Source organism: Oculina patagonica, chromosome 4, assembly GCF_052425735.1.
Source record: "Oculina patagonica isolate OP01 chromosome 4, crgOcupat, whole genome shotgun sequence".
Classification (NCBI taxonomy): domain Eukaryota; kingdom Metazoa; phylum Cnidaria; class Anthozoa; order Scleractinia; family Oculinidae; genus Oculina; species Oculina patagonica.
In genome coordinates this window covers 11,761,899-11,784,657 of record NC_135761.1, presented here as the reverse complement: position 1 = coordinate 11,784,657, position 22,759 = coordinate 11,761,899, and the positions used below count along the sequence as shown (strand labels likewise).

Genomic DNA, 22,759 nt, shown 5'->3' with positions numbered 1-22,759 from the left:
ATTTGGGCATCTGGTAATTTGTTGCATAAGGTATAATATTGACTGCAAGAGCTGATAACATTCACTCAAAGCCAAAATTATACCTTCGACATCCTGACAATGGTTGAGGTTCTTCCTCTTTCTTCATGCACATGGTTGTCAGTGATGCTATTAAACTGGCCAAAAGTACAAGAAGGAACAAGCAGAGAAGCCTGATTGGAAACAGTGTGATACTAAGAATTGCAACCTGAAATAACAAAATCAGCAAACAGGTCTGGCTCAGGCTGTAATAATAAGCATGGTCTGCAAAAATAGACACAGTTACGTATTAAAGCTCAGGTCTGGACAAATGTAGTAACTCGAGTTTTTTTTGGTTTACAAATTAACAAGGCTACAAACAACCGATCAAATCACTTTCAAAAGTTACTTTGGTTAGTATATTTTCAATTCTAGATTGAGAGGGCTGGTCTAGTTTGAGCCGTGGCCAATCCATGTTACAAGTCTCACATTGACTTTCCCTACCCACAGGCTGATCAGGAGTACAGGTATTCTTGACAAATTTGCATGAAGGGAGGAGGGAAGATGGTAACCAGCAATGGACTAGCATACCATTTAGGGGGGAGAGGGGATAGTAATGCTTCTAGTCTCTGTACTTGGGGAGGGGGGTACTCCTTTACAAAAGCTATGTGATGAATGTCACTCCCTTGGGACATCCGGTCACTGTTATCAACAATGCAAAATAGACACACCAAAGAGCATTATTTCTTTGATCATCTATAAAAGGGGAAAAAAAATATATATGTCATGTGCTGGCACCATAGGGTATGGTTTTGCAAGCCATTCTGGTCTGAAATAGGGTATGGTTTGTGCATTCTGGTTGGCAATTTTTAAAGGTTAGAGACCTTTACCTTTGCAGCCATTATTTGGAAGTGTTGTGTGGCATCCCAAATAACAGCTGCAAAATTATAGGAGACTACAACTTTAATTTATGTGTTATTTTTGCAAGAAACTATTTTTATGATTGTTATTATTAAAGTGTTGGTAAATACGGTATAGATTTTGGCGTCTGAAATACTGGGTAGGGGCAGGGAAGTCGTATATTTTGTTGTGAAATAACATATTAAGAGTTTCTGGAAGCGTGCTGGAAACCCCCAACCAAAATTGCAGACAGTGCACCCCCCCCCCCCCCCCTCGCCCACCCCCATGTCACTGTACTGGTTTTAGTTTAAATACATTTCTTGATTCGGAGAAGTCAAACAACTGCTACTCTAAACCCTAAAATATGTATTGTACATGCATGTTATGCCCGGGGGGGGGGGGGTACTCCCATAAATTTCGGATAGGGGTGTGCCGCCAAGGTTCTTAAACCCTGACCCTATTTAAGGATAAAGAAAGTGAAAATTGATACCCTTTTTAAGGTCCAAGCCAAAAAATGACACCCTATTCAAGGGGAGGAGAAGCGTTCCGTGACAACCCAAATAACGGCTAACCGCGCACGGCAAGACACAAATCTTTATAAAATCGCTTTTCTAATACGTGAACAGAAAATTCAGTTTTAAGATATCTTTTTTTCGTTTAGCTGGGCGTTTATTTTAGCTAATAGAATTTAGGTACCCTATCTAAGGATCACACCGGGAACACATTGCCAAAAGGAGCAAAAATGATACCCTATTTAAGGACCGAGAACCTCAAAAACCATACCCTATCGGGCGGCACATACCTATATAGGCCACATGTGGGAGTACCCCCCCGGGATGTTATGCCAGATTATTTGCATGAAAAGCTGAAAAGTATATACGTACTTATATGTGCAAGCACAGAAAACACTGCATAATATTGTTAGCACAAAAAGTTTTGTTGGTGGTGGTGGTAATAAAGCATTTTAGGTGTATAAACATTGAGCCTTTAAAAACAAAGTAAATTTTCAAATTAATTTTAGCAGATCTTGGGGTTTTTATAACAAGTAAACAAGACCTTCACAAAGCATAGCTAGTTGTTTTCCAGTTTAAAAATAATTTCATTTGTAAAGCTAAAAAACAATCCAAAAAGTTATCTAAATTCGTCCCGAACTTAGCGCTAGCACAAAAGTATGCTGCACTTATTTTGCACAGACATTTCGTAGTTTGTTTACTTTTGGACAGCTGATGAAGAAACGTTCATTTTGATTGTTGCGTCTTCCCAAATACAATTTATTTTCGCTTATCGTACAGCTTTTGATACTCATATGGCCTTAAAGATCTTTCTGCGACCTAGAATGAGAAAAACAGTTCTTTAGTAACTTGTTAAAATAAATAAGCTCACCTTCACTTTATCGCAAGCAGAGAGTTGCAGCCGATACGAGAATGGGTTCTGTACATCGGGTTCAACCAGCGATTTGGCGCGCAAAAGCACCTTTCCTTTTGGTCTTGCAGACATTTTTTAAACTTATTAACAATAACACTATCCAGGATATTGGACAATTATTATACCAGCTAATTATAAACCGAATTGAGAATCTACATGATGACCTCTTGCTCTACTTCAAAACAATTTCCCTCTTTCGCTGTTTGATAAATAACTTCTAAATATGGTCATCTTTACCATATATGTGGATGGGGAGTGGGGAGGGGAGGGGGTGACCTTTTAGCGTTGGGGGAGGGGGGGACAACAAAAAATTGAATTGGGGGAGCGCTTCCTAGAGTCCCCTGTTTTCGTTTCGATTCTCTCCAGGCGCCGCGTGCTTACTTTTCACCTCTTATAATCTATTACCATTTTCCAGCCGGTACGAAACACAAAAGAGACCACTGCGGAGGAGGTCTCTTAACGAACTAAGTTTTGAACCGATTAGTTCAATCCCTATTCGTCAAATTATCTTTGTACTGCCGGATGCAAATATACCACCTTTTGTAACAATTAAAAAGTCCAAAAAATCGATAAAATTTTCCTGCCAAAACACGCGACTTAAAATGTTACCATCGGATAGGCCCTCATCGATTATGCTTGTAAAGGCTAAATTGCAGAATACTCCGCCACTTTTTTGCATCTCATTGAATAACAAAAGTGCCTATTGCGTTATGCCTCGTTCTTAAAGCGTTCTGACACATATGAATGAAGTGACCGGGTATTCTGCAATCGCACCTAAATTGTGCTACTTTTTCATACTTTTTGTTGCGATCATGAAATGGGACTTTTTTTCACGTCGGTTAGGCTCTAGCCTCCCACGCAGTCGTTCTTTGGGGCGATCGTGTTTCACTCCTCCTGGGGAGGAGTGAAACACGATCGCCCCAAAGAACGACTGCGTGCGAGGCTAGTTAGGCTCCGAAAGCTGTTGCTTCACATCCTTTTGTTGAATTGGGAGGACGCAATCTTTACTTCCGGTGCGAGAGTCTTTTAAAACTGAAGAAGAACGAGGCAGTATTGCGGTAACCTTTTCTTCCCCCTCCCCCAGAGGAGTGAAAATAGACTGAACCATGCCAGAACTTGAAAATAATCAATCTAAGACACCAAGCAAGACATGACCCTGGTAATGTAGGTTTCCTTCCAAAATTCAAAAATAATATGCCGATTATGCTAGCATGCAGTACAACTTTTATATAAAAAAACAAAGTCAACAAAATCTGTTCTTTTGCGGACCTTTTTCAGACGAGTATCAACACAAGATATACCACGTGACATTCGTATCATAGTCGTTCATCATTCACCCACCCCTCTCCCACGTCTGCTAGAGGATCAGTCACGAATGCATAGCGATGGTTTATATTATCTCTGACCTTTCTTCCTTACAGATTTCCCGGAGAATTAGGGAAATCAAATCAACTCGAGCCTCGCCTTAAAGTCCCCTCAGAAAGTCAAGACTGATTTCAATTTACCTGATTACTTATTTTTGCGGGACGTAATTTCGCGAAAACTGACGGAACGGGCATACTTCGCGGGACTGAATTCTCGCGATTTGACCAAAAATACGTAATAAACATAAAAAATACAATGAAAATCGCGATTTTTTGAAAATCACAAAAATTAAGTCCCGAGGGATGAATGGGGTGGGGAAGCTAGCCGTCAAGGTCTCGTAGGTTCGACGCGAAAATAATATACAAATATAAATTCTATTTTTAGTATTTTGGTATCTGTTAGGGGTCACAAAAAGCTACAGCCATGACCAGATTGGTCTCTTATTAAAGGAGCTCCTTTCAAAACTTCCGACGAGCATCCCCGCCCCTTTAGACTACTGGTAGTCTGTCTTTTCTCTTAGGGTCAAAGGAGCGCGCATATACTAATCTGTAGAGACGCGAGCCGCAAACTTGCAGATGAACGAGAAAGGGATTGGGGCGAGACTCGATCGCGCGGCGCTCTCTTGTCCTTCCCAATCTTTCCTCGCGCGTACTGAACCTTCTCCTAAGCCTTATACTGCCTTACAAATTTCGAGAGAAAAACAGACTGCAAGCAGTCTACCGCCACTTTCATATGGGAGTCCCTCCCTCCTCTCCCCGATACTTAATTGTTGTAGTAAATACGTTTCACCACAGTCAACAAGACGATAGTATATTATACTTCCTGTGAAACTGTATCTCCATTACAAGCTCAGACAGGTAAAGTTATTTTTACTACATGTCTCCTTCATATCAGTCAACACAGGATTCAAGTTACGGTGAAACTCGGACACAACAGCTTTATCGACTTTTATACAACGATTTTAAAAACTCACACTGAACTGATCTGTAAGCAGCTCAAAGAGGGAGGAAAACGTCTTCAACATCAGTTTGAAATCACTGACAAGTTTGTGGTAGGAGCTGTAACGATGAAACAAGATAAAGAAGAGAAGCAGACGAAACGAAGACAAAAACTGAACAGCTTGTGTTCCGCGTCAGGCTTGCTGTTGTCTTTTGTGTGTTGTATCGCGCTAATTCACGTGGAACTCAGAATACAAGAACATCATCGACTGATATCACACTCAGTAACATTCTGTGATAAGATGGAGACAGAAATCCTCCAAAAAGTACAACAAAATTACGGCAGACGGCAAGTTATGGCTACAGACAACCATTGGCAAAGGACCAAAGGTGAGCATTGTTTCGCAATGAAAGGTTATTCACAATAGTATACGTTTTTCTATAATCATTGACAATTAATGTTGTGCGCCTTGATCGACGTCTTTACCCAGAGTTGCCTGCCATTCAATGAATGCGAAATAAAGTGGCGGTATGATGCTGAATTAAACCCAGTCTATTGGAAACGGAAATCTCTTTTACTAATACGCATGATAATTACATCCAAGAGAAAATAAGTCCCCTTATTTTCTCTCCCAAAGAATTTAATAAAACTTCAATTTTTCAGGTGAAGAAAAGACCATCTCAAGACAGAAGCGGTTTGCACCTGATGATTCACAACAGAAATCAACCCTAACAACATCTGAAGTACAAGCACTGATCAAGCAAGAACTCAGTCTGCTGCAAAACCAAGTCTGTGTTAAAGATCACACGCTCTGCCGCGCAGGACCAAAAGGTAACGCGGGACGACGAGGAAGACCGGGAACCCGAGGGAGACCAGGTACCCTAGGGAGACCCGGATCAAACGGACCTCCTGGTAAACATGGACCAATAGGAGCTCAAGGACCGATGGGCATAAAGGGCGATATTGGAGTGCCGGGAGACCCCGGTCCCGTGGGACCTAGAGGCCCGCCGGGTATGAAAGGCGTCAAAGGTGAACCGGGCCAGTCCATCTCGGCTCCATCTCTGCTGCAGCGTCCTGTTGGAATGACAGTCAATGAAAGTCAGACAGCCATCTTAAAATGTACAGTGGATGGCAATCCAAGTCCAGGTCACGTGGTTTAAGCTGAATTCATCGCTTCCTGAGGGTCGTCACGTGGTAGAATCCAGTGGCGCTCTGATTGTGAAGGACGTTAGACCTGAAGACGAAGGAGTTTACAGCTGCAAAGCTGAAAATTTGTTGGGACGAGTGAATGCCTCGGCGAAACTAACTGTTCAATGTAAGTAGCTTAATTTATGTATTAAACGGTTTAGGGGTTGACCTTGATTCTGTAAAACAGGCCCTTCCAAAGTATAAATCATTTGATATAGCCGTCACCTGAGGATCTTGTGATAGTTATTGGGAAATATGATAATGATACGACAATAGAGGGTCTCATTGGGGTGGTGGCTTTTACGGTTAACGGTTAAAATATTGTCTTTTTTGCGGCTAACGGTTAATTTATTTCCATTACGGTTAACAGAAGTTAAAATTAATTTCCATTGTTTTTAAAAATTAAAAATTAACTTCCATTATTAAAAAACATATTTTAGGTCTAAGGACCATTTTGGGACGATGAAGTGATCTAATTTGTTTTATTTTTTATTTCTGGCCGATTTGTTACGGTTAACATATTTTACGGCTAACGGTTAAAATTTTGAAATTTTTACGCCTAACGGCTAAATTATATTGTTGGCCTTTTTACGGCTAACGGCTAACCCCATTGAGACCCTCACAATATAAAGTCTCATCAACAATTTTAAAGTCGGTATACAGTACCCCTGTTCCAGAAGGGGTACAATAGCAGAGAAAAAAATGACAAAGTGTGCTTGTCTAAATAATAACGATTGCCCTATTTCTCGCAGTTCCTCCTCATCTTTCATTGTCATCCAATCGATTGATGGCTGAAGAGAAACAAAACATCATTATCGCCTGCACTTCCACTGGTCAGCCGCTTCCCAGGATCACGTGGTCCAGAGCAGTTGGACTGGCTTTACCTGAAGACAGAACGAAAGTGATAAATGGAACCCTGACAATCTACAGTGTGACAAGAAAAGACGCTGGAACATACATCTGTAAGACAGAGAATATTCTAGGATCAGCAGCTGACACTGTTCAACTAATGATATTCTCTCCTCTGCGGTTCAAAGTCCGTCCTCCTCAAGAGGTGACTCCTGTGATTGGTTCAAGTATTCATCTGCCGTGTGTGGCCGTGAGTGACCTAAAACCTACAATCGCTTGGACAAAGGAGGCAAGTCATCACTCCTTGTTATGTCCAATGTTCTACAGAATGGAACACTGTTTATTCAGAACATCAAGAAATCACACGAAGGATCTTATACCTGTAGAGCGACTAATGCTCTGACGTCAATAGAAGCTAAAGTCAAAATCAATTCTCCATTTATTATAACTTCCTGTTCCGTGATAAGAAAATACGTCAGCAGTGTAAGCGGAAATTACGTCATTGATCCAGATGGCTCGGGAGGCCTGGCACCATTTACAGTTTACTGTGACATGAGTGACAAGAATGGAGTCGGTGTGACAGTGATAAGTCACGACAGTGAAAGCAACACGTACGTGAATGGTTATAGCGGTCGTGGTAGTTACTCTCGTGACATCCATTACACAGGAGCGAGTCTGTCCCAGCTTGCAAGTCTCACCAGAGTCTCCTCACACTGTGAACAGTTTATCAGATATTTATGTTATCATTCAAGGCTTCTCAAGGATGGAATGGCATGGTGGGTGTCACGTGATTCTAGTAAGATGACGTACTGGGGCGGAGCATCACCTGGCAGTGGTAAGTGCGCATGCGGGATGACCAACTCATGTGCAGATCGCAGTCAAGGTTGTAACTGTGATAAGAATGACTGGGTATGGCGTGAAGACAGCGGTCTCCTCACTGACAAGACACATCTGCCAGTTAAAAAGCTGAGGTTTGGTGATGCATACAGTAGTGCTCAAGGTTACCACACACTTGGAAAACTGAAATGCTATGGCATAGCATAAAGAAAACATGTTAATTTCAATTGCCCTCAAGTTATTGCAAGCTCAGTACTTGTAAATAAGCATTATCGTTCTGATGTTATTTAGAGATAACTGCACGCCAAGTGTGTAGCAACAGATGTCTAAAAAACGAAGTTACCAACATTGTGGATACATTGAATCAGAGAATAGAATTCCCCTTTCATGTCGACAATTCTCGATCGAAAACAAAACATTTAAACTTTAGTGATGCTTCATTTGCCCTAAAATTTTACAAAGAATTAAAGACAACTAAACGACTGTGGATAAAATTCACTTACGACCGACTATTTTTTCATGGAGTTTTTTAGTCCCAATTCTAGCATTGAGTTTGTTAATTCGTCAAGAAACTTATCACTTTCTGACACGTTAAAAAATGCAATGTGTCATACGTATGCGTAAACATCTGTTATATGAAGTGCAGTCGTAGTCCTCGTAAGCGAGCACCTCTGGAATTCGAAAAAGTCGTCCACTTGATCTGGTCATTTACGAAAATGAGGTCCCATAAGTGACCACACGATGAAACAATAGAGGTTGATTGCCTACCAGAGCTTTTTTTCTTAAAGCTTTCTTTCTCATTCTTTTAATTGTTAATAATTTGTTAATACGAGTTTAGTATCAACGAACATAATCAGGCAATGTTATATTACAAAAAATGTGATTAAGTAGTGTACACTTACTAACAAAAATCATAATCTCTGATCAAGTGGTCGTTCTCTGGAGTTTGTAACCAAAGGAGAAGACCAGCTGCTCATTACCAAAGGTGGTCGTGGTCGTTTACGAGCGCTTTTAATTACAGAGTTTGAGTCACAATTCTGGCAAGTGAGGTTTCACAATGTTTGCAAAGAAAGCTTTGCGACTGTAATAACTACATGCAATCATAGCAAATTAGCGTCTAGTTTGGTTCATTTCACGTCGTGAGAGGCGTGCGTTATCTAAAACGGCCACAAACACCAAATAGCTAGAGAGATTCGTGGGAGCACCGACTGTGTGCTTAACAGTTGAGGTTCCTTTTACCTGAATATGGCATCTGATCGATCCTGATAAATTGTTCAAATAAAAGCTAAGCTTTGAGCTAGGTACCAAAAGGATTTTATTTCAAAGCATGTTGCCCCAAGGACTGGATCTTCACAGTAAAAGATATATTTCCGGAACTTGGTATTAAATCAAAAAGTGCAGGTTTACTGAGAAAGTGTTGACGGCGTATTAGTCTAAGATCTAACTTAAGTAAAAAACTCGAGCTCAGCTGAAGAAAGCTGATTAACAAATTCGCCGAGATATGCGCAAAACCGCTATGGTTTGCCCCAAGCGATGCTCCGTTCCCCACAGATGGACACCGTCAGATGCATGTAATTCGTTTGACTTCACAAGACTGAGAGCCTTATTATAGGTAGATAGATCAGAACACATTTATTGTAATTGCTTTTTTTTCTTCTTTCAATAAACTTTCTCCTGATTATTGTTGCATGTTACTGTCTTTTATTACCGTATTTCTACTTTCACTAGTGTAGAGAAAATCAAACTAAGCGGCTGGAGGCGTTTCAGTAGTGAACCACTTTAATATTCACCGTAAAATTATTACATCACTGAAATCGTTACTCAGCTGCATCACGCTAAACAAGATGTACGTGCAAGGGAAGTTTGACACTTTCATGACTAGTATCACCATAAGGTGTACCACGTGACAAAGGTATAATACCATAGTCGTCCATCGTTTCCCCACCCCTCCCCAAGCTCTGTAAGGAAACAAAAGAATACCAATGGTTTATATCATCGCTGACAAATTTTTCTCACTAATGATTTTGGAAAATCAATTAGAATCATTACGACTAAACAACTCCAGATCAACAATTTAAAATTAAACTCGCCTTGCCATGGGATCTTTCGCAGGATGCTGTGCAGAAGTTTAAATAAAAAAACTTAAGGCGGGTGTTAATTCAATTCATGTTTTATAATACGTTTGACCCATGTCATAAGATAATACCATTATACTTCCTGTGTAACTGAGTCTCCATTACCAGCTCAGACGAGAAAAGGTATTTTTACTTTATATCAGTAAACACAAGATTCATGTTACACTTTCGTCGGTGAAACTCGGACACAACAGCTTTTTCTATCGTCTTTTCACCGATTAAACCCAGAGTGAACTGATCTGTAAGCAGCTCAAAGACGAAAGTAATCGTCTTTTAAAAGCATCAGTTTGATGTCACAAGTTTTTGGTAGCAGCTGTAACGATGAAACAAGATAAAGAAGAGAAGCAGACGAACAGACGACAAACACTGAACAGCTTGTGTTCCGCGTCAGGCTTGCTGTTGTCTGTTGTGTGTTGTATCACGCTAATTTACATGGAACTCAGAATACAAGAACATCATCGACTGATATCACACTCAGTAACATTCTGTGATAAGATGGAGACAGAAATCCTTCGAAAAGTACAACAAAATTACGGCAGATGGCAAGTTATGGCTACAGGCCGCCATTGGCAAGGAACCAAAGGTGAACATTTTTCCGCCATAGGCCATTTTCAAAAATACCATAATACTCTTTGTTGTCCCTCCAAAATTTTGCATAAGGTCCATAAGCATTGTTTTTAATTTCTCTTGCTGTCTCAAGAGAAATTGAAAACAATGCTTATGCAAAATTTTGGAAGGACAACAAAGAGTATTATGGTATTTTTGAAAATGGCCTATGAAAAGGGTATTTGCAATAGTATACGTCCTTCTATAATCATTTTGACAATTAATATTGTGGACCTTGCTAATCGTCTTAACCCAGGGATGCCTGTCATTTATCTTTAGTGTATTTTCCTCCAAAACAAATGAATGCGAAATAAGGTGGCTGAAGCTGTGTTGCTGAAACCCACTCTAATGGAAAAGAAACATAACAGCCATTATATGTCAAAAATGGTTCATAATTTACGATTATGAATAAAAAGCTTTAATTTTTCAGGCGAAAAAGAGAAAATGTCAAGACAAAAACGCACTTCACCTGATGATTCACAACAGAAGTCAACCCTAACAGCCTCTGAAGTACAAGTGCTGATCAAGCAAGAACTTGGTCTGCTGCAAAACCAAGTCTGTGCTAAAGATCACACGCTCTGCCGCACAGGACCAAAAGGCAACACGGGACGACGAGGAAGACCGGGAACTCGAGGGAGACCAGGACCCCCAGGGACACCCGGGACAAACGGACCTCCCGGTAAACATGGTCCAATAGGAGCTCAAGGACCGATGGGAATAAAGGGCGATATTGGAATGTCGGGAGACCCCGGTCCCGTGGGACCTAGAGGCCCGCCGGGTATGAAAGGCGTCAAAGGTGAACCGGGCCAGTCCATCTCGGCTCCATCTCTGCTGCAGCGTCCTGTTGGAATGATAGTTAATGAAAGTCAGACAGCCATCTTGAAATGTACAGTGGATGGTAATCCAAGTCCAAAGGTCACGTGGACTAAGCTCAATTCATCGCTTCCTGTGGGCCGTCACGTGGTAGAGTCCAGTGGCGCTCTGATTATGAAGGACGTTAGACCTGGAGACGACGGAGTTTACAGCTGCAAAGCTGAAAATTTGTTGGGACAAGTGAACGCCTCAGGGAAATTAACTGTTCAGTGTAAGTAGCTTAATTTATGTATTTTATTGTAAAACATTAAGCGTTTGACATAGCTGACGTTCAGCTGAAGAAGTTGTGATAAAAAAATGACATGTGAACATGACCAAAACGGAATTTCAGAAGAACTTCGATCATCGCTAAACATATCTTTAGTTCTGTGTTTAAATTGACTACTTCTCACAAATAAGCCAATAACATTTGAAGTTGGAATATGGCTGTCTAAGAGAGGCTACAACAGCAGAGAAAATAAAATGTAACAAAAGTTTGTTTGGGCAAATCATCACAATTTCTTTATTTTTCGACAGTTCCTCCTCAACTTTCATTGTCATCCAATCGATTGATGGCTGAAGAGAAACAAAACGTCACCATCGCCTGCACTGCTACTGGTAGGCCGTTTCCTAGTATCACGTGGACTAAGTCAGTCGGTAGTTTGCCTAAAGACAGAACTGAAGTGATGAATGGAATCTTGACAATCTACAGCGTGACAAGAAAGGACGCTGGAATATACATTTGTAAGACAGAGAATATTATGGGATCAGCTACAAACACTGCCCTAGTTGTAATATTCTCTCCACTGCGGTTCAAAGTCCGTCCTCCTCAAGAAGTGACTCCTGTGATTGGTTTCGCTGTTCATTTGCCGTGTGTGGCCGAGAGTGACCTAAAACCTACAATCGCTTGGACAAAGGATACCAAGTCTTCACTCCTTGTAGTGTCCAATGTTCTGCAGAATGGAACACTGCTGATTCAAAACATCAAGAAATCACATGAAGGATCTTACACCTGTAGAGCGACTAATGCTCTGACGTCAATAGAAGCTAAAGTCAAAATCAATTCTCCTGTTATTTTAACTTCCTGTTCCGTGATCAGAAAATACGTTAGCAATGTAAGCGTAAATTACGTCATTGATCCAGATGGCGCGGGGGGCCTGCCACCATTTACTGTTTACTGTGACATGAGTGACAAGAATGGAGTCGGCGTGACAGTCATTAGTCACGACAGTGAGAGCAGAACGCACGTGGATGGGTATGGCAGTCGTGGTAGTTACTCACGTGACATTCATTACACAGAAGCCAGTCTGTCCCAGCTTGCAAGTCTCACCAGAGTCTCCTCACACTGTGAGCAGTTTGTCAAATACGAGTGTCATGGTTCAAAGACTTTCAGAGGCGGATATGCCTGGTGGGTGTCACGTGATTCCAGTAAGATGACGTACTGGGGCGGAGCATCACCTGGCAGTGGTAAGTGCGCATGCGGGATGACCAACTCATGTGCAGTCTCCAGTTATGGTTGTAACTGTGATACAAATGACTTTGTATGGCGTGAAGACAGCGGTCTCCTCACTGACAAGACACATCTTCCAGTTAAACAGCTGAGGTTTGGAGATACAAGCTATAGCGGCGGCCAACAAGGTTACCACACACTAGGAAAACTGAAATGCTATGGCATAGCTTAACTGAGCAACTTGATTTGTATTTTAAGTTATAGCAAGCTCAGTAGTTCTAACCATCATCGTTTTTATGCTTTTAAGAGTAATTTTATACTCGGTGTGTGGCAGTGGATATCTCAGAAAAGAAAATTAATAAAAAGATTGTTAAGTAGTTTGGGTTTTTTTTCATTTGGTTAAACTTCTACAACGAATTCAGAAGAATAACTGGGGAAAATGTTCTGACGACAACACTTTTATTATTTTTCATCGAATAAATTAGTCCTATTCATAACATCTAGTTTGTTATCATGTGTTAGTTGGTGATCAAAAACAGATACAAACAATGAGCCATAAGCTAGCGTAAACAATTGTTAATAAGGTAATAACAACTCGCAAACATGGTATTTTAGGGTCTGTTTGATTGTTGCTTGCTAGTTGGTGCTTTTCCTGTCATGCGAGACGCGTGTTATCTTCAAAAAGTCAAATAACCACAAAAAAATCAAATAAAGAGGCGTGTCTCGATCCATAACTTTTGGTCCTGATAGTGATCGAATGGGAACCAAGCTTTTGCGCTTTTTTTTAACAAGGGTGGTTTTATTGGGTTATGAATAAAACTGAAATGAAACTTCATCCGTTAATGATGTTTTTGCTTTTGCGCTTTTTTTTAACCGTTACCAAAATCGAAATGATTGTTTTTTAGCTCACTTCATCCAACTTATGTTAATAAACTTCTTGAAGGGAAAAACATGCAAAAGGTCTAAAAACTAAAGTTTTGGAAATACCGAATCATCAAAAATTATAAAAAGATATCACGAAGTTCATGGGAATGACGCGAGTGTGTCGAGTTTTTCGGGCTATTTCCACAGACAGCAAATAGGAAGAAGTTTAACATAAAACAAAGCTGATGTTTTATTGAACTTCTCATGTACCATTCCAATGTTCCATTTTAAAGGTAAGAGCTTACATGTATGAATTTTTGGAAGTTCTTAAAAATTTTTCAATTTGACGTATCCTCTCTGGACACGATATTGTCAGTATGAACAACACAATTGCAAGGGAGATTAGATCAGGACACATTTATTGTAACTTCTGTGTTCTTCTGTTCTTCTTTGAATAAACTATCTCTTTGTTATTGTTACTGACTTTTATTAATACCGTATCATTACCCTTAAACCGATATGAAAGAAAATCCATCCTCGCACCCAGGGTCTTCGTTCCCTTTCACCAGCGTTCAGAAAACTTCAAGCCTGCGCAGAAGGGACGAGGACTCGAGGTACGAGAATGAAGAAAATCAAACTAAGGGGCTGAAGGCGTTTTAGTAGTGAGCAACTTTAATTTCTGATGCTCCTAAATGTCATTGTAAAATTATTACATCACTGAAATCGCGACTCACCTGCATCACGCTTAACAAGATGTGCGTGCAAGGGAAACCCAAATTGTTCCTTTTGACCCTTTTGTGACGAGTATCAGCACAAGGTGTACCACGTGACAAAAGTATAACGGTCGTCCATTATTACCCACCCCTCCCCCTTCTCTGCAAGAAAATAAAAGAATGCCGATGGTTTATATCAACGCTGACTAATTTTCCTCATAAGTAATTTTGGAAATCAATTGGAACCATAATGTCTGAACAACTCGAGGTCAAGAAGTTAAACTCGCCTTGTCAGGGAGATCTGTTTGTTAATTCTGATGCTCCTAAATGTCACCGTAAAATTATTACATCGCTTTAATAGATCGCGACTCAGCTGCATCACGCTGAACAAGATGTCCATGCATGGGAAAACCAAATTGTTCCTTTTGACCCTTTTGTGACGCGTATCAGCATAAGGTGTACCACGTGACATAGGTATAATAGTCATCCATCATTACCCACCCCTCCCCCGGCCCATCTCTGCAAGAAAGAAAAAGAATGCCGATGGCTAATGGTTTATATCATCGCTTACTAGGACTTACTAATTTTCCTTACGGATGATTTTGGGAATTAATTAGAAGCATTACGTCTGATCAACTCGAGGTCAAGAATTTAAACTCGCCTTGCCATGGGATCTTTTACAGCATGCTGTGTAGACTTTTAAAAATAATACTTCAGTTCTATTATAAACATACGTTTGACCCTTGACAGTAAGATGATAATATAATTACTTCCTGTGATACTGAATCTCCATTACAAGCTCAGACAAGTCAAGTTATTTTTACTGCATGTTTACTTCATATCAGTCAACACAAGATTCGTGTTACACTTTCATCCGTGAAACTCGGACACAACAGCTTTCTATCGTCTTTACACCGATTAAACCCACAGTGAACTGATCTGTAAGCAGCTCAAAGAGTAAAGAAAACGTCTTCAGCATCAATGAATGAATCAATTGATTCATTTCGATCAACATTAAAAACTGTGAAGTCTCGTGATCTAAAGGGCTTATCCATAAAATATTAAGTCGGAGCACACCTGTTCAAGTAAGGTAACAAGGAGAAAAAATAAAATGTAAAATAAACATAATAGTGCGCTTGGCCAAATGATCTTGTTCTCTATTTCTCGACAGTTCCTCCTCAACTTTCATTGTCATCCAATCGATTGATGGCTGAAGAGAAACAAAACGTCACCATCGCCTGCACTGCTACTGGTCAGCCGCTTCCCAGTATCACGTGGGCCAAGTCAGTTGGTAGTTTGCCTGAAGACAGAACTGAAGTGATGAATGGAACCCTGACAATCTACAGTGTAACAAGAAAAGACGCTGGAACATACATTTGTAAGGTAGAGAATATTTTGGGATCAGCAAAAAACACTGCACTTGTGGTGATATTCTCTTCACTGCGGTTCAAAGTCCGTCCTCCTCAAGAGGTGACTCCTGTGATTGGTTCAAGTGTTCATCTGCCGTGTGTGGCCGAGAGTGACCTGAGAACTACAATCACTTGGACAAAGGATGGCAAGTATTCACTTCCTGTAGAATCCAGCTTTCTACTAAATGGAACACTGGTTATTAAAAACATCAAGAAATCACACGAAGGATCTTAATACACCTGTAGAGCGACTAATGCTCTGACAACAATAGAAGCTAAAGTCAAAATCAATTCTCCAGTTGTTGCGACTTCCTGTTCTGTGATCGGAAAATACGTCAGCAGTGTAAGCGGAAATTACGTCATTGACCCAGATGGCGCGGGAGGCCTGGCACCATTTACAGTTTACTGTGACATGAGTGACAAGAATGGAGTTGGCGTGACAATGATAAGTCACGACAGTGAAAGCAGAACATTAGTGGATAAATGTTACACTCAAGGCTGCTATTCACGTGACATTCATTATACAGGAGCGAGTCTGTCCCAGCTTGCAAGTCTCACCAGAATCTCCTCACACTGTGAACAGTTTATCAAGTATGAATGTTATGGTTCAGTGATTCCAGTAAGATGACGTACTGGGGCGGAGCATTACCTGGCAGTGGTAAGTGCGCATGCGGGATGACCAACTCATGTGCAGACTCCAATTATGGTTGTAACTGTGATAAGCAAGACAGAGTATGGCGTGAAGACAGCGGTCTCCTCACTGACAAGACACATCTGCCAGTTAAACAGCTGAGGTTCGGAGATATAGGCAGTTGGAACCAAGGTTACCACTCACTGGGAAAACTAAAATGCTATGGTACAGCGTAAAAGAACATGTTAATTTGTTGTTGTCTCAATTTATTGCAAGCCCACTTGAAATAATGATGATAGTCAATATGCTTTAGTTAAGTAGCAACAGATATTGAAAAAACCGGAAATTTAAAATATAAAAAGAAGCTTTAGTGATGTTTCAGGTTAAATTTTTATCGAATTAAAAAGAAATTAACAATTTTTTACTTACGGCACTATATTTTTTTCATAGAGTTATACTCAGTCCCAATTATAGCATCTAGTTTGTAAAATTCGTAACACTGAATAACTAACTTTTTGACACGTTAAAAAGTACAAAGAATGTGTCATACAGTAGCGTAAGAATTTGTTATATGAAGTAATAACTACATGTAATCATCAAGGTAAATTAGCGTCTAGTTTGGTGCTTTTCATGTCGTTAAAAAGACGCGTTATCTACATAGTCGGTACATAGCCACAGACATGAAACAAGGTGCGTAAGAGCGTTTAAGGAGGTAACGTGACCGGTGGTTAATTTAGGGCGCAGGTGTTGTAATCCAGAGGTCCCGTGTTCAACCTCTCCACCCTGCCACTAGCTGGATTTGTTCTCGTTTGTCTCGAGTTCAAATCCTTGGTCACGCTCGGTATATGGCTAACTGGTCTGCCTCCTGCCAGTCGGAATTTTAACTATGTTATGCTCATCAAGTTTAAAACGTTTGTTTCCTCTGTTTTAGTGTCAATGCCTGTAAACTTGCTTTCTCGAAGTTAAGTGCATGACCACTATAAAAACAACCTTTACAACATTTACAACCGGATGTGAGCTTGACAGTGGAGGTTCCCTATATCTGATTATGGCATCTGATCGATCCTGATAAATTGTCCATATGAAAGCCAAGCCTTGAGCTAGTTACCAAAAGGATTTTATTTCTATTAAAGCATGTTGTCCCAAAGACTGGATCTTCCCAGTAAAAGATATTTGATAGCTCCGCTAATGAACTTGGTAGAAAGCTAGAAACTGTAATTTTCTTTAGTGTTTTTCTAGTGAATTAAAGAACTCAAAACGAGTAGGTTCAAGCTAGGAAGTGTGGGCGGCGTATTACAAATTCACCGAGGTAACAAAAACCGTCTGGTTTGCCACCCGGGGAGGGGGGGTACTCCATATAATGGCCTATACGGGGAGGCTCCGCCCGAAAGGGGTACCTTTTTTAGGCTTCAGGTATATGAAAGGGTAGGGATTTCACAAGTTTAAGTATATGAAAGGGTATGTAAATCCGTCATTTAGGTTTTTAAAAGGGCCTTGAATTAAAATATTTCGAACAGACGCAATTTATGGCTGTATTATTTTAATTTATAAAGCGCAACATGAAAATGACAAGAAAACGTCCTGTTCTAATTCTATGCCATATCTTTTAGGTATATGAAAGGGGTACCTTTTTTCAGTAAAAGGTATACGAAAGGGGTACAATTTCTGTGAAAATGGTATATAAAAGGGTAAGGGGTAAGAGCTTGGGGCGGAGCCTCCCCGTATAAAACTTTTTTGAATGCTCCCCCCCCCGGGGTTTGCCCAGGCGATTCTCCATTCCCGGGGTTGAGTGCAATGTGACACAAAAATACGTCAGATGCATTTAATTCGTTTAAACTACTGAGAGCCTTATTAAAGGGAAGTAGATCAGAACACGTTTCCTGTGTAATTGCTGTTTACTTTTTTAATAAACTATCTCCTTATTATTGTTGCATGTTACTGACTATTATTACCGTATTTTTACTGTTACTAGTGTAGAGAAAATCAACTATGCGGCTGAAGACGTTTTAGAAGTGAACCAATTGTTTATTCTGATTCTCCTAAATCACTGTAAAATTACTACATCACTGAGATCGTGGCTCAGCTGCATCACGCTGAACAAGATGTGCATGCAAGGGAAATCCAAATTGTTCCTTTTGACCCTTTGGTGACGAGTATTATCAATAGGTGTACCACGTGACATAGGTATAATAGTCGTCCATCATCCCCCAACCCTCCCCCTTGTCTACAAAAATATCAAAGAATGCCGATGGCTTATATCACGGCTTACTAATTTTCCACACAGATGATTTTGGGAAATTAATTAGAACCATTACGTCTAACCAACTCGAGGTCAAGAATTTAAACTCGCCTTGCCAGGGGATCTTTTTCCGCATGCAGTGAAATAACTTAAGGTGTTAATTCAATTCAAGTATTAAAGTACGTTTGACCCGTGTCAATTAGATGATACTTAAATTAAACTCCCTGTGATACTGGTCGAGTTCACACTAGGGCCCAAGAAGGCCTTAAGTGCGAGTGAACTTAAGACGGTCGGTGTTCACTTTTAAAGATAAGCGTTCATACTAAGTTGTAAAGTATGCTACTTGCGGGATAGCTTGTCAATCAAACTATGCGGCAAACCAAGCCAAAGCAAATAACAAGACACCCAAACTTTCACCATGCGACCTCGAAACGTTCGAATAGCATACCTTATTTTGATTTTTACTGTTCTACTCTTGCGACAGCGGTCTTTCGCGCTTCAGCAAATGTATTGCTTTGCTATGTTTGAGGAAGCCTTTAGAATTAGCCGGCGAAATCGTTGGATGTTGCTTATGTGTATGGCAGGACTTTCACAGCAACAAATTAAAGACCACAACTGAAAAGAAGAGCTTGGGTTTGGCCTCGACCACAGAACTGGTTTCGCCTTCTAATAGCTAATCCAGCACTGCATTTCCTTTGGAAGGAACATTTTCGTGTCACTTACGCAACACCTGAAATGTTGATGAAAAATAGTACATCGCTGAAATCGTGACTCAGCTATAGCACGGCTTACCGAGACGTGCATGCAAGGGAAAATCAAACTGTTTCTTTTGATCCTTTTCAGACGAATACAGTATAATAGTCGTCCATCATCCACCCACCCCTCCCTCTTCACTGCAAGAAAATGAAAGAATGCCGATGGTTACGTTTATATCATCGCTGACTAATTTCCCTCATAGGTAATTTAGGAAATCAATTGGGCCCATCACCAGGGGATCAGTAGCATGCTGTACAACTTTTAAAATTACTTCAATTCTAGTAAATACGTTTGACCCCTGTCAATAAGATGATAATTTAATTATACTCCCTGTGTTACTGAATCTTCATTACAAGCTTAGACAAGTTAAGTTATTTTAACTTCATATCAGTAAACAAAAGATTCATATTACACTTTTAACGGCGAAACTCGGACACAACAGCTTTGAGCTGATCGTTTACGAGAATGAGCTTCCGTAAGCGACCACACGCTGAAAAACTAGAGGTTGGTTGCTTAGCAAAGCTTTTATCTTAAAGCTATCTTCCTCATTCTTTTGATAGCACTTTTAAGCGATCAGTATCAACGAACATAATCAGGCAATGTTATATTACGATAAATGTGATTAAGTAGTGTACACTTACTAACAATAATCAGAATCTCTGATCGAGTGGTCGTTCTCTATTGCTTTTGTAATACTGTATTTACTTATAGTCATGCAAATATATAAAGCTTGTTATTGTATTGTAGAGTTTGTAACCAAGACCAGTTGCTCATTGCCAAAGGTGGTCGTCATCCGGCTTACGAGCGCTTTTTATTACAGAGTTTTAGTGACAATTCAAATGGGATTTAGAATGGTGGACGTTGCTGATGTTATGTCGAATCATTCGACATAATAAGAAACAAAATAAAAAAGGTCAATTTTCTTAGAGGGAATCCCTCTTTTAAGCACAACAATGTTGTCTTTGACATTACAAAAAAGAGATCAAAAGACTACTATTCTCTGATAATTAGTAAAAAAGCTCAACTACCTTATAACGTTAAAAAACTAAGACAACAAATCAACTTAACAGATGAAGAATTGAGAGTTGCCTTTAACCTACCGCATAAAATAGCAAATGAACCTTATGTCAGAACTTTTCAATACAAAGTTTTAAATTCAATTCTTTTTACAAATACGAAACAATGAATCAGAAACATTACACCACCTATTTTTCAACTGTCCTCACTCAAATCTATTTTGGAAACAACTGGAAAAATACTACTTTGACCTAACAAAACAACTTAAAGTTCTCAGCCTTCAAGAAATCATTATAGGTATTACAGCATCATCATGCCCCTTACTAAACTATCTAATTTTAATCGGTAAAGTTTATATTTGGGATTGCAGGAGGAAGTGTGCCGTATATAAAAGGTTTTATACTGAAAATAAAAATAAAATATCAGACAGAAAAATACATCGCGACCAAAAATAATTTTATAAGAAATGGACGAGAAATTTTCTCTTTTTCATTTGGTTTCTCATTTTCATTACCTTTTTTTTTTGTATACATGTAACTTTATGTAAAATAATAAAAGAAAGCCGGTACCTGTAATTATTATTGTAAGTAATATATTATTAAGTAAGTAAGAACATATAAATTGCCAAAACAGCAATTGCGCGGCTGTTTTAGGCTAACAACAATTTGTAACCATTTGTAATTGTATGTTTTGTACTTTGTGTTGTGGATGATTAAAAAAAAGAAAAAGAAAAAAAAAAAGAAAGAAAAGAAACGTTGCTGGAACTGGTAGCTTACGAGAGTGGTCGCCAGGAAAGCCTCGACTGCATGTAACACTTACATGCAATCATTGTGATAGCAAATTTGTGTCCAGTTTAGTGCTTTTCATGTCATGAGAGGCGCGCTTTATCTAAACTAGAAACAAACTTCAAATAGCTATAGAGAGGCGTGAGAGCACCGACTGTGAGCTTAACAGTTGAGGTTTCCTTTACCTGATTACGGCTTTTGGCCGATCCTCATAAACTGTTCATATCAAACCCAAGCTTTTCAGCTAATGATAATGATAATGATAATGCATTTATATAGCGCATTTTCCATATATATATGTTCAAATGCGCTTTACATATACTGTAATTTAAGATACAATTGTGAAGACCAGACCACAACACCGGGAGCTTCGTGCCCTACTCTTTGCGAATAGTGTGTGGGTTCTTTAACGTCCCCTGTTAGAAGTCTGAAGATACAGGAGACGGGACTTCCGTTTTATCGTCCTTATCCGAGAATTCTAGAATGTCTAACCATTTGCAGATGTAATTACAAAGGCAGCACATTCTCCTCAGTTATTTTAAGACCCTGAGTGTTGGTCCGGTCTGGGAGTCGAACCCGAGACCTCCCGCACATCAGTCCGGCGCTCTACCAACTGAGCTAACCAGGCGGCGGTTAGCTAGACGCCAAAAGGATTTCATTTCTAAGTATATATTTTGCCCCAACGACTGGATCTTCACAGTAAAAGATATCTGATAGCTCCGCTAATGAACTTGGTAGAAAGCTAGAAACATACTTAGATTACAACCCAACTGTATCATTTGTAGAAACTGATATTTTCGTTAGGCTTTTCCTAGCGTTTTGCTTTAAAGAAGTCAAAACTAGCAGGTTCAAGGAAGTGTGGACGGCGTATAAGACTAAGAACTAGCGTTAGTTAACAAGTCAGCTAAACAAGGCTGGTTTACAAATTCACCGAGATGACCGAGATGTGCGCAAAAGCGCCATGGTTTGCCCCCGGCGATGCTTTGTTCTCTGGGTTGAGTGCAATGTGACACGAAAATACGTCGGATACATGTAATTCGTTTGTCTTCACAAGACTGAGAGCCATATTAAAGGGAGAGTAGATTAGAACACATTTATTGTAATTGCTGTTTTGTTCTTTTAATAAACTATCACCTTATTATTGTTGCATGTTACTGAATTTTATCGTTACCGTATTTTTACTGTTACTAGTTTAGACAAAATCAAACTAAGCGGCTCGTAAAGTATGATCGTCCGGGTGAGAGTAGTTCTGAGAAGAACTGTTGTTGGTGACTGACGTTTCGACAACCTGAGCGGAAGTCATCTTCAGAGTCAAGCTAGTATTATTACTGTTATACTTATACAAGTTTTGTTTCTGATGCTCATAAATGTCACCGTAAAATTATTACATCACTGAGATCGTGACTCAGCTGCATCACGCTTAACAAGATGTCCATGCAAGGGAAAACCAAATTGTTCCTTTTGACCCTTTTGGGACGAGTATCAGCATAAGGTGTACCACGGGTGGTAACGAAAACGAAGACCCCGAAAACGAAGACCGAAGACCTAAGACCCGTACGAAAACGAAGACCCGTCAAGGCATTTGTGATCTAGACTCCCACAGTGCTATCAGGATGGAATTTTCAAAAGGAACAGCATCTTTTCATTCCGTTTACGTGTTGAAATAATTGTAATGTTCAATTTGTCGAAAAATTCTCACCGAAAATTCCATGTAAATGGAAAGCGCTCACTGATTTCGATTGGGTCTTCGTTTTCGTTCGGGTCTTCGTTTTCGTATATATGGGTCTTCGTTTTCGTTCGGG

At 39.9% G+C, this 22,759-nt stretch overlaps 2 protein-coding genes and 1 pseudogene across 6 annotated transcripts in view; 2 read left to right on the top strand and 1 right to left on the bottom strand.

Moving 5' to 3' along the window:
- LOC144651486 (lysophosphatidylcholine acyltransferase 2-like) overlaps positions 1-22,759 on the bottom strand; it is a 105,136-nt gene that overhangs the window by 12,635 nt on the left and 69,742 nt on the right. Inside the window, exons 1-3 of one of the 4 annotated variants that reach the window (XM_078511432.1) lie at positions 2,281-2,398; positions 888-934; positions 84-226 (exon numbers count right to left, since the gene is read on the bottom strand). In XM_078511432.1, coding sequence (XP_078367558.1) covers positions 84-226; positions 888-899 — 155 coding nt within the window. In that variant the 5' untranslated portion in view covers positions 900-934; positions 2,281-2,398. Of the gene's footprint in view, positions 1-83; positions 283-887; positions 935-2,280; positions 2,516-22,759 lie in introns of those variants that run through there. The other 3 variants (XM_078511430.1, XM_078511433.1, XM_078511431.1) reach the window with 3 other exon arrangements.
- LOC144651452 (uncharacterized) lies at positions 4,530-8,424 on the top strand (annotated as a pseudogene). Its single transcript, XR_013570320.1, has 3 exons — positions 4,530-5,015; positions 5,290-5,941; positions 6,567-8,424. The product of XR_013570320.1 is annotated as an uncharacterized LOC144651452 (transcript).
- Positions 9,805-12,775, top strand: LOC144651450 (uncharacterized). The gene is made up of 3 exons (XM_078511392.1): positions 9,805-10,218; positions 10,672-11,325; positions 11,631-12,775. The coding sequence occupies exons 1-3, from the start codon at positions 9,957-9,959 to the stop codon at positions 12,773-12,775; spliced, it is 2,061 nt and encodes a 686-aa protein (XP_078367518.1). The 5' UTR covers positions 9,805-9,956.